We start from the raw sequence: 12389 nt of genomic DNA, 5'->3' as shown, positions 1-12389 counted from the left end.
TCTTGAATTGTATTGGAATGTTCCATGTAATACTACATAGGATGCGGGGGAGGGGGGAGGAGATTGGCTATCACCCATAATTTTGGCAGGCTGCCTTAATTGGCATCAGGCCTATAGTCTCAACATTGATTTCAACCTGAGAGTGATCTAACCCTCCATCTATCCAGCCATTCAGCTGGAATAAACATACTGAGTGGCATGGAGATTAATAATACACTGACTTTGGGTGCTGACAGCTATACAAAACTGCTACCATCCCAAATTAGTAGATAAAGCTTATAAATTGTGGGTTTACTTGATACAATTTAATCAACCTGATAAGTCAATTCAGTTAAGGATTTGATATAAACTCACTCTGTTAATTTGATGTGTTTAGATGAATTTTATTTTATGCTTTTTACTCATTGATTTAGTTTTGCTAATAAATTATATAAAATTGGAAACCAGTGGGGTTCAGATATTTCTTCCCCAGATGTCTGGGGTCCAGACCTGAGGAGTCCCAGGCCAGATGACAACTCTGTGACCCAGTTAGAGGCAGTCCATAGATCTGTCCCATCTTTTGAAGGGAAACCAACATATATATTAGGGTGACCAGACATCCTGATCAAATCAGGACCGTCCCTATAAAATTGTCCCGATATCCACCGGCAGCGCTTTTTTTTTTTTTTTTTTTAACCCCACCCCCAATGTGTCCCTTATTTTTGCTTTCCCTCATCTGGTCACCCTAATATATATTGGTCATGTCTTTCAAAAGCAACAGGGGTTCCAAAACCTTTGAGGGCCTGGGATGGTACATGCCTAAAAGCTGACCAACTCCCCTCACTAAGGCCTAGGGTGACCAGATGTGCCAATTTTATAGGGACAGTCCCGCTTTTGGGGTCTTTTTCTTATATAGGCTCCTATAACCCCCCCATCCTGATTTTTCACATTTGCTGTCTGGTCACCCTACTAAGGCCATGGCTACACTACAAACTTATGTCAAGGGCCACTGCTGTGAGTATCTCGCTTGTGCGCATACATACTTGGTTCCTTATGCGTACTCACCAGGAGTGCTTGTGTCAGTGCAAGGGCAGTGCTCCACAGTTAAGAACCCAGTGTGCAACCTGCCACCGTCCAGTGCTCTGTCTTTTGGGAAGTTGTGGCAATGCATAATGGGGCCAAAATGAGCTGCACAGGGGTGACTGGGAGCATGGGGTCAACTTCCCAGTGTGCAAGTCTCCAATCCATCCCATAATGACATCTGTATCACATAATTTTCATGCCTTTTTTCAAAATCCCACAAACCCATTTGACCCTCCTCACTGTCCACCATCTCCAGCAGAAGCCTGGAGCCTGCATATCTCTGCACTATTGCCATGAGCACTGCAAGCACAGGACGCATAATCCTGTAGTATTTACAAAGCCACAAGAACCACCAAATCAGCAGGGAACAATGATTTCTTGGAAGACAGATTGTTGTGGTTGGTGGCATTCACAGAGCAGCTACAAATGGTGGAGCGCCACTTCTGGGCCTGAGAAATGAGCACTGACTGGTGAGATTGCATTGTGATGCAGGGTTAGGAAGATGAGCAGCAGCTGCAGAACTTCCAGATGCACAAGACAACATTCCTGGATCCATGCACCGAACTTGCCCCAGCCCTCCAGTGCAGGGATACCAAAATGAGAGCTGCACTGACAGTGGAGAAGCAATTGGGGGTGGCACCATGGAAACCTGCAATGCTAGATTGCTGCCAGTCAGCCGGAAATAAATTTGGAGTCAGGCAATCCACTGCAGGGGCGGTTGTCATGCAGGTGTGCAATGCCATTAATCACTTCCTGCTACGCAGGGCTGTGACTCTTGGCAATGTGCAAGACATAGTGGATGGATTTGCAGCAATAGGATGCCCAAGTTGCAGTGGAGCACTAGACAGCATGCACATCCCTATTGTGGCACCAGACCACCTTGCCATAAAGTACATCAACAGAAAGGACTACTTTTCTATGGTTACACAAGCATCCGGGGATCACTGGGGAGGCTTCAACATCAGTGTTGGTTAGTCAGGGATAATGCATGATGCTCGCATCTTCAAGAACACAAGACTGTTCAGAAAGCTACAAGCAGGGACTGACTTTCTTGACTGGTGGATTATCATTGGGAATGTTGAAGTGTCAGTAGTGATCCTGAGCAACCCAGCCTACCCCTTGCTCATGAACCCATACACAGGCCATCGACAGCACCAAGGTATGATTCAACTACTGGCTCAGCAGGTGCAGAATGACAGCTGAATGTGCGTTTAGTCGCTTGAAGAGACGTTGGCGTTGTTTACTCACAAGATTGGGATATTATTGGTCCAATGGTTATAGCTGCCTGCTTTGTCCTGGATAATATCTGTGATGCAAAGGGGGAAAGTCTTTCTGCCAGGGTGGAGGGCAGAGGTGGAGTGGCTGTCTGCTGAGTTTAAAACAGCCAATACAAGAGCTATTAGAAGAGCTCATTGAGTAGCTATATAGCTCAAGGAGGCTTTGAAAGAGCATTTTAACAATGAGCCATAGTACCGTGTTTTGCTGCACCATGCTCTACCTGGCCCTGCTCTTTTGTGGCCTGTTAGGAATTGTGTGGTGACTGTTGTACATGTAGGAATATAACATTGCCAATACCTCTATTACTTTTGTTTGTGGCTTATCCTATGAGTTGTGTCACACTATCAGTAACAAGTAATTGGTTACTTTCAGGCCTGCTAAGCATTCGGTAGCAGGTGTTGCAAACTAATAAAGATGAGTTTTGTTTTAAATAAGAGACCTGTATTTTATAACAGAATTCAGTGCAAAAGAAGAAACCATTACATTTTGAAACAAACGTATTTAAAACTTACTAAAACTTAATAAATTAAGAGTGAAGAACTTATGAAGGGAAGAGAACATTCATGTCTATTTCAGCTACACATACATGATAAGTCTCAGGCAGACACAGAATTTGCCCCCCATGCACGGCCCCATTGGCCTGGCTGGAGCTCCCCCCCCCCCCAAAATATAGAGGTCAAACTACACCTATGAGGGTGGAATAGGGAGGTCCCAATATTGAGTTCTCAATGGGGTGCAGAGGGAGGTGAGCCCAGGATTGTTGAACCTGTAGGTCCACCAGAGTCTGCAGCATCTGTGTTTGCTGCCGGAGAAGCCCCATTATGTTCTGTTGCTTCTCCTCTCCATTCTTTCCTTCTCCAGGCTGTCTGCAATGTTCACTCTCCAGGCCTTGTGCTCACGGTCCAATGCAGCCCTGGCTTGCAGGATTTCATTGAACATGTCATCCCAAGTCCTCTTCTTTCTCCCCCTTACCTGGCTCAGGCATTCCACAGGAGTGGTGGAGGAGGCTCAAGGCCACAATGGCAGCAGCTGCACAGGTACCATTATCACTATCATCATGAAAGAAAGCAAAAGTTAAGAGACAGAACTCACTCCCTTAAGTTTTAAGCACTACCTGCTCATTCACAATTCTGCTTGGGATTACTTGTGCACGGCACCAGTCACAGCACCAGCCACGGTGAGCATGGCCCACAGAGGGTTAGGGAAATGAGGAGGGAATTGCTTGGAGGCCTATAACTAGTACCATAGGGCAATGGCACTGAATACTGGCATTGGTGATTTTAACAGATATCTCACTCCTGAGGATAGCGAAGCTGCCTGGATCCATATGTTGCTAACTTCTATACTGCAATGGGGCCTGCTGAAGTTATCGCTGACTGGCGTGGAAAAGTATCCTACCATGGAGGAAGAAATAAAGCTGCCATCCCTAGAAACCTTTGGGAGAGGATTGCAAAGGACCTCCATGGAAGTTTCATTAAGATCTCTCAGGAGAATTCAAGGGACATCCCTGTGTGCATAAACAAACTGCTCCACGTAGGTGGGGGTGGGGGACGGGGACGACGACTAATTCTATAGGCGACTGAAAAGCAGATAGCAACTCTACCTATCTTGGTCAGGCCACTCTGTCCTCTAGCACAAGTAAATTAATGAAAAGTCAATTTAATGTGTTCTGCTATTTGCAGGGGCTGGGGGAGCATCCCTGTAATGGAAAATTTATGTATACACTTACCCGGGGTTCTTTCCCCTGCATCGGGCTCAACTGTGCTTGACTGGTGGAGTCAAAAACAGATCCTGGTTTGCTGAGCAGCTGGATTCCCCAGTTGCCATTCTCCTCCTTTTCCTCATCCACTTCACAGTTCATGGCAGAGTCTTATGACTCGGGCTCCTTGGAGGAATCGAAGGTGTTGTGTGGAGTGGTGGTGGGGGTCTCTCCTGAGGATGGCATACAGCTCCTTGTAAAAGCAGCAGGTCCGTGGGTTGGCACTGGATCAATTGTTGGCCCTCTTGATCTTCTGGTACATCTGCTGCAGCTCCTCGGCTTTCACGCAGCTCTGCTGCTGATCCCTGTCATAGCCCTTTTCCTGCATCCCCCGAGGAACCTGCTTACAGAGGTCCACATTTCTGTAGCAAGTCCAGAGCTGTGCATGCACAGCCTCTTCTCCCTACAGGTCCAGAAGATCCAATATCTCATCTACTCCAGGCAGCAGCACGGCTGGAGCGTGCACCTGGCATGGTCGGCTGGGCAGTTGCACACAACAATGAAGAGCTGCTAGGTGTGCTCACCAAGCCAGGCAATCAGGAAAAGGAAATTGAGAAATTCACAGGGCTTTAAAGGGAGAGTAGCTGCTGGACTCCAGGACCCCTGGGCAGTGAAGTTCACAATGGTGACCAGAGCAGTCAGTGTCAGGCATCGTGGGACAGCTGCTGGAGGACCGTTAGGGTCAACATAGGTAATGCAATGTCTACACTTGCGCTGTATCTACCTCTGTACATCGACCTTAGCTCAACGCTGCTCAGGGAGGTGGCATTACTATGTCAGCATAATGGGCCACTTAATCGTACACATATGCACAACTAGGTCGACGCAAGGCAGCTTACAACAACCTAACTTTGTAGCATAGACCAGGCCTCAGCCTATATTCCTCCCACTGTGTCCTGCCTCAGATGGTGACAGAGAAGTTTATACATCACCTGAACATCTCTAAGAACACAGGACACAACAAAAGACTAGCTGAAGCAGACACGGAGCATTCAACCTATACTGGGAACACTGGATACTCAAATGACTAGACTGAGGGGCAGGGCATGAAACACTGGACTTGGCTTTAATGTCTTGCTTTCTTCATGTTTAGTCCAGTGTCTGAGGCCAGGTTCATGAGAGAGATTTGTCAATCACTTCCTATGCTGAAAGGTGCTAATGGCTGGTAAGTCTTATTCAAAAACATCACAGACCTCGTTAAGCCAATGGGTGACAAGCACCCTCCTCCAGACTCAACAAAAGGAGAAAGCATAAACAGCCTGGGGCAGTGGGGATCACCTAAAAGCAAGCAATAGGCCACGTGGCAGGTCAGAGCTAAGCTGTGTGGACTGATGGGTTTCCCTACTTGCAAAATTAGGGCTAAGTTATCAATTGCAGGCAGTGTGTGTTTGAGCAGGAAGTCTCTGCTCTGATCATTTCCTGTATGATCTTACTCTTCCCATGACTCAGTTCTCCATCTGTACAATGAGATTACCAGCAGGGTCCTATCTCACCAGGGTATTGTGAGGACAAGTATATGAAAGATTGTGAGGTGCTCAGACACTCTGGTGACAGGGGCCATGTAAGTACCTTAGGTCATGTCTACACTACAAAATTAAGTTGATCTAACTTGCATAGGCATATAGCCGCCACTGTAACTACACCGCTTGTGCGTGTTTACACTTTGGCCCTTGTGTTGGCAGTGCGTGTCCTCACCTGGAGCACCTGTATCTATTGTATTGTTGGTCTGAGGCATTGCGGGATGGCTCCTGAAAGCCAGTAACAGTTGACATAAGCAACACTGACACTGTGGCGACCTAACTACATCGACATTAACTCTGCGCCTCTCGTAGAGGTGGAATTATTAAGTTGGCATAGCAGGGCAGTTACGTTGGCGGGAACCACATTTAAGTGTCAGCACTTCCATAGCTAGGGCAACGAAAGCTGCCTTGCATCACCCTAACTCTGTAGAGTAGACCAGGCCTTCGACGGACACAGGAGAAGGTGTTGCAAGTGTGATCCTGAGAAAAAACAAAGGCAGAGGGCTTCTTGGGCACAGAGACTGCTGGAGTGGGATCTCAGCAAGGAAACTGCCTGGCGCTGTTTGTTCCGACTATGTTCTGGGAAAGAAGACTGTGAATAAACTGCAAGAAAATACCCGACTCGCATCACTGATTTCTCAACCTAATGCAAACAACCCTGCAAGACCCTGAATTGTAGCAAACCACCCAAGCCAAAATGGCAACACACTGGTCCTCGACACTCAGAAGACCACATATCTTACTCCTCGCAGCAGGATGCTTGTCTGTTCCACACATGCACAGTGGGTGACCAGCTTGCTGCTGCTAAGATTGACTCAAACATCCATAGGGAACACAGGGGTGTTTTCCCATCCTCATATCTCTCATGGGCAAAGCTGGCCTCAACTTTCCTGGGAGGCCTACAAACCTTACACCACCAGCCCCCTCCCCTGCAAAAATACTACTGATTCCTGTACCTATCCCCCCAACCCAAATTTAATTGGCTGTTTTCCACCGTTAACCATCCCACTGTGTTAGTGTGAATGAGCAACAGAAACACTGTCTCCGGCTATCAAACGATCGTAAAGAATTGCAGCAACTCAAACAACTCAGCGATTCAGACACACCTTTCCAGTTTGTGCACAAATTCATCTAGCACCCTGGTGTACCGAGGGCTTTTAGACAGTTATTACTGGCATTGAGTAGCACCTGCAGGCCCTGAGAGCAGGGCCCCATGCTGCTAAGTATTCTGCACACATGCTAAGGGACAAGCCCAGGATCTTACAGTCTACATAAACAAGGAAACAGGCACAGTGACTTGGCCAGGTTTACACAGCAAATCAGTTGCAGAGCCAGGGACTGAACCCCAGGTTCTTGACTCCCACTCCAGTGCCTTCTCCGCTAGACCACATTAGCTCTCTTTTCTAACTGTTATATTCACAAATCATGAATTTTGCTTGACTCTGCAGCCTGGCAGACTTCCTCCTATCTTCCAGAGTTACCCAGCACACAGCCTATTTCATGGGGTGGGGTCAGAGTCCCTGGATTTTGGACTTATATCTTTAAGGTGACTAATCAGGCAGCAGTAACAACAAAGAGGAAATACAACCATCAGGCTCAGTTTGTAAGCAATCCAAGGGCTGAAATTTGTTTGCTCGGAGCAATCACTCAATCACCGATCGCACACAAATTCATGAAAATCAGTCTGTTCTCAAACTAGAACCCAGATGAATTTTAGTCAAAAAAGCATAGCCTACAAATAGCTCACCCCAGTTCTACTCTTCGTACAGTATTCTGCATCCGGTTCAACCCTCTGGTCCTGATTCCCCACTGCCCTGTGCCTGGTGTAGCCATTTACAGCCATGCCAAGTGGCTGCAAAATGCTGCTATGATCACATGGCCAGACTAGTAGTTATGTTCAGTATTCACAGGGTGCAGTTAAGGTGGAGAGGATATCCAAAGGAGCAGCTTGCAGCTACTTGATTCTGAGTCTAGTTCTACACTGGGTTTAACACCTGCCTAGTTCAGAGCAGCATCAGAGCTGCTCTAAACTAGGCAGGGTGATTATGGACAGCATAAAGGGGCCAGATCACAGAAGGAATCTGACTTGTTAGTGTGACACCTCCGATTTGCCATCCATTTGTGCAGGTGGGAATTAGACCACAAGGTACAAGACATAGGGCCTGGTTCTCCGCTGTATGACCAGCTCCCATCAGTCTTAGCATCTGAAAAACCAGCCACAACATTGCATGACAGGTGAACTCTACTCACTCCAATAGTTTGCACTATATAAAGCAGGGGTCGGCAACGTTTGGCATGCGGCTCGCCAGGGTAAGCACCCTGGCGGGCCGGGCCAGTTTTATTTACCTGCTGACGCGGCAGGTTCGGCTGATCGCGGCCCCCACTGGCCGCAGTTCGTCGTCCTGGGCCAATGGGGGCGGCAAGAAGCCGCGACCAGCACATCCCTCACCCGTGCCGCCTCCCGCTGCCCCCACCCGTGATCGGCCGAACCTGCCACGTCAGCAGGTAAATAAAACTGGCCCAGCCCGCCAGGGTGCTTACCCTGGCGAGCCGTGTGCCAAACGTTGCCGACCCCTGATAGAAAGTACTGATTTGAAAACAATATGTACACCTTGCATATTATCCACCAGGAAATTCTGTTGACTATCTTGTGTCACACAACTATTAGTCAGTTTACATAACATAAAACAGCTTGTGAACCAATGAATCTTTCAATGCACTCATTGATATCTTTGTTAACCTGACATTAACAAAGTTCTGTAAACATCAGTTTACAGAACTCGATTTAGCAAGGAAGCAGTGAGTTTAATTGCAGCTTCAATCCATGTGAGCTCTGTGATTTGGAACCTTTTACTGATCCAAGATGGGTCATATATTTAGGGTGCATTTATAAATAGTTAGTAAAGGGTCAATAAATGATTGTCTCTCTCACCAACAGAAGTTGGTCCAATAAAAGATACTACCGCATCCACTCTGTTCCCCTAATAAATGATTGACAGTGTAATAAGCAGTTAGATCAATTGTTACTAATTGTTAGAGTCCAGCAGCTCAACAGGTTGCTTATTTAAGCATCTATACCCCCTCCTATTGATGTACTTAGGGAACCAGACTTGTAAAAAGCACCAGGGTAATGCTAGGCATAATATTTTTTTCTATTTTCCTGTACCTCAGCTTACCTCTCTGCTGGGGTACAGACCAGGAGTTTGATACATATTACAAGGTGGATTGATTTAAATCAAAGCTATTTTAATCATGATTTAAATTAGCAAGTAGGAAAACTTGATTTAAATAATCAATTTTAATCTTGTTTTAATTTGTACTTAGTATTATTTTCCTAAAGAAAAATCACTGGTTGATAATCATTAAAAAAACATTGATTTGCAACTAAATAAAGCTTTTACACTACATTTGGTACCTTTTGCTAACCAGGACACTATAGTATATCTATACACATTTATTTAAGCAATGATATAATTTACATATATTTATTCAGATTCATAATCTTTATATTTTATGTTAGAAAATGTTGAATGATGCATTTCTTATTTACTAGATGATTATTAATTTTTTACTTGGGATTTGTGTCAAGCCTTATTCGGATAGAAATTAGAATTCATTTAAAAATGTCAAAAACAGCATTTTTAACAGTTAAATAAAAAATACCTTAAATGTGCTGGATACATCAAGAAAAAAGAGGATCAAAATATGTTTTGCATTTAAAACTAACTGATTTAGTAAACAAAGTAAGTATTATCTGTAGTTAGTGAATTTAACTAATGGTCTCTGGTTGCCATGCCCTTTGAGATTTTAGAACTAGTAGATCACATCCCTTATACCAGGTTTTTATTCATAGATTGGAAGAAAGGGGCAGGGGGGAGGACAAAACAAGCTTTCCTGCTTTTTCAACTTTCAATCAGTGTCTTAACTTTGAATAAACTAGTCATTGAACTGAACTAATTGAATAAACTGAAATAAACAAAATCGTCTCTCGGCACCGGAAGAAAAGACTACTGCTGTCAAAAGCTGGTTTAGCACTTTTTCATAGATTCCAAGGCCAGAAGGGATTCATTTGTGATCATCTAGTCTGATTGTAATCAAGTCACCCCTTAACCTTCTCTATCACTTGAATCTAATCTATCACTATCAGGCAGGTTTTCTAATCCTTTAATCATTCTCATGGTTCTTCTCTGAACTCTCTCCAATTCATCCTTCTTCAACAAACTCTGGTTCCAGGTGCTTAGCCAGACTTCCACCAGATCAGTGATGTGACTTGCTTTAAAACTTCAGAAGGAAATAGGTACTGCTTAGCATTAGTTTTATTTCATTTAAATTGTAAATTATTGTAAATTTAGACCTTAACATAGACTGTCCTACTTTCAAATTTAATTTTAAGTAGGTTTATTTTTAATAACAAAATTTAAATTTAAAAACTTTTAAATAAAGTCAGATTTAAATTAAAAATTTGATTTAAAAAATATATTTTTTTCCCATGCTGATGTATAATATAGCATTAAATATGTAACTGGAGAGTGGCTCAAAATCACTAAAGATAAACATTTACTAAAGCTATATAAAGTTATGCATACATAACAGTTTGCTTATAACCCTTGAAACAATTATGAATATTATCAATAACAACTCTTGCTTATTGACTACACTCCTTCAAGGGGGCTTCCCCCCCCCAAGTTTTAGTTTTGTTACTATCATGAGTATGCAAACTATAATTAAGCACATGCACATACATACACTTCCCCGGAGCGCTTCTCTTCTCAGTTTCTGTGGAACAGAAACTAAACTCTCTCTAGGGCATGCCATCTCCTTAAAGCGAGGAAAGAAGTGCTAGTTCCCCAGTCTCCTTCAAACTCCCCCTGAGTCTTTGCCACACCAGTCTGCAATCTGCACAGCGTACAGCCATTTTAGTCCTCTTCTTCTTCTTCTGCAGAGGGGTGGGGGAGCAAGCAGCCTGCTATCTAAATCCCACAAAATGGGTAAAGTCCCTGGAATACAATCCCTATGGTACAGACTACTGCTCCCACCATAAATCCTCCACTCTAATCTGGCTCCCACTCTTCCTATTTATAAACTCCTCCCCTTCCCCTTGAGTTCCCATTGGCTCTATCAGAGAACAATTCTGAGCATGTCTTGCCAGGCTACATGCTCACAATGGAAATCACCTAAGTAGCTTCAAAGAGCCTAGTGACTGCCATGCCTCATTTGTGGAGGATTCTGACCCATCCAGCAGAACCACCCCAGCTAGTCCCAGCAAATCAGAGTGCCCCAAAACAAAACCAAGAAACTGTGGATCCTCCCCACTGATTCTTCACTTGTTTCCACCACTAAATGTTGCAATGCAAGCATGGGCTTACACTTACAACCACCTGTGCATGCCCATAACATCTATGAATCATTAACCCTTTATAAACTGTTTTATAAATGTACCCTTAATACAGTGGTCCCCAACCTTTTTATGGCCAGTAGCACATTCATGTTTTCAGAAGAGTGTGGCGGGCGCCAACAATTTTTCAAGGCTTATTTTGTATTTGTACATTAAATAATACGAAAACCATCATATTTAATATTATATAATATATGAATCCAGAGAGAAGAGAGAAGCCGCGAGGACAGAGAACACCGGCGCCCGCAGCCCCGGAGTACTCTGTACCCAGCAGGCACGGGGCCGCAGCTTTTCTCCCCTGCTGGCCACTAGGCGGGTCCCACGCCTGCCGGGAACAGAGAACACCGCACCCGCAGCCTGAGTTCTCTGTCCCCGTCAGGTGCGGGGCCGCGGCTTCTCTCCCCTGCTGGGCATTAGGCGGGTGCACATAAATGCCCCGCCGGGTACCATGGCGCCCGCGGGCACCGTGTTGGGGACGACTGCCTTAATACAAAGTGTGAGCCCTAAGCTGTATGCGTACATTACAGAATTGCATCCCATTCCCACTTCTTTTTCATGCATGTTATTGTTCATGCACTATAAGAGGAAAACATTTACTGAACACTGTGTCCCAGGCTCACCTCCCATTTGTTCTTTTATGAACCCAGGCTTATCAGGGAGAAATAAATCAAACCCAGAGCAACCTGGAGCAACCAATGCCACAAAAGCTTGTTTCTTTCCAAAACTTGCATGCTGGCACCCGAGTTACACTGCGACAAACCTCAACTTGCAGGGTTTCCAGGACTGCTACAGGAGGGCAGAGAAGAGCCATGCTGTTGCAAAACCCCAGGGAAAACAATGGAGCATTGCTATTTGTAAAGACCCCAGGCAGCCCTTGTGTCTCATTAGCCCCTCTCCTGGTAAAGTCGGATTCAAGGCAATGTGTATGGCCCTGCTCGCTCGGCTTGACAGTGTCAGCTCAGCACCATTCGGCTTTACATTTTAAGAAAGGGTGAGATGGGGACTTACGGAAAGGAGGAAAGGAGCCCGTCGCCATGCACTGGGGGACCTGCATCTCTGAGCTGTGTCCCTGGCCTCCAGCTCACTAGCCTGGGAAGGGCGCTCCAGTCACCCTGACAAAGGGGACCCTCAGGGGAGGAGGGATCGGGAAGCCTGTTTGCACATTATAACCTGCTTCCCGACAGTCTGCCCCAAGTTACAAATTTACCTCCCAGACCTTGACCTGGGCTGGGTTTTTGGCCTTTTTTTTTTTTTTTTTTTTTTTGTGCATGGGCGCGTGTTTGCTTTTTTGGCTCCTCTCTCTTTTGTGTTGCAACGCAGTGCCAACAGCACAGCCAGACAAACCAGCCAGGGCTGTGATCTTCTCAGCCGGGGC

General features: G+C 45.4%; 1 protein-coding gene across 3 annotated transcripts in view; it reads right to left on the bottom strand.

The window, feature by feature from the left end:
• The window catches only part of RXRG (retinoid X receptor gamma), a 105168-nt gene extending 92995 nt beyond the window's left edge, over positions 1-12173 (bottom strand). The window contains exon 1 of one of the 3 annotated variants that reach the window (XM_034779537.1): positions 12023-12173. In XM_034779537.1, coding sequence (XP_034635428.1) covers positions 12023-12068 — 46 coding nt within the window. In that variant the 5' untranslated portion in view covers positions 12069-12173. Of the gene's footprint in view, positions 1-7366; positions 7470-10365; positions 10681-12022 lie in introns of those variants that run through there. The other 2 variants (XM_034779538.1, XM_034779539.1) reach the window with 2 other exon arrangements.
• Between the last annotated feature and the right edge of the window lie 216 nt (positions 12174-12389).

This window comes from Trachemys scripta, chromosome 8 (genome assembly GCF_013100865.1).
Source record: "Trachemys scripta elegans isolate TJP31775 chromosome 8, CAS_Tse_1.0, whole genome shotgun sequence".
NCBI classification, from domain to species: Eukaryota; Metazoa; Chordata; order Testudines; family Emydidae; genus Trachemys; species Trachemys scripta.
Note: the sequence above shows the minus strand (reverse complement) of the source record. Positions and strands in the feature narration are given on the sequence as shown.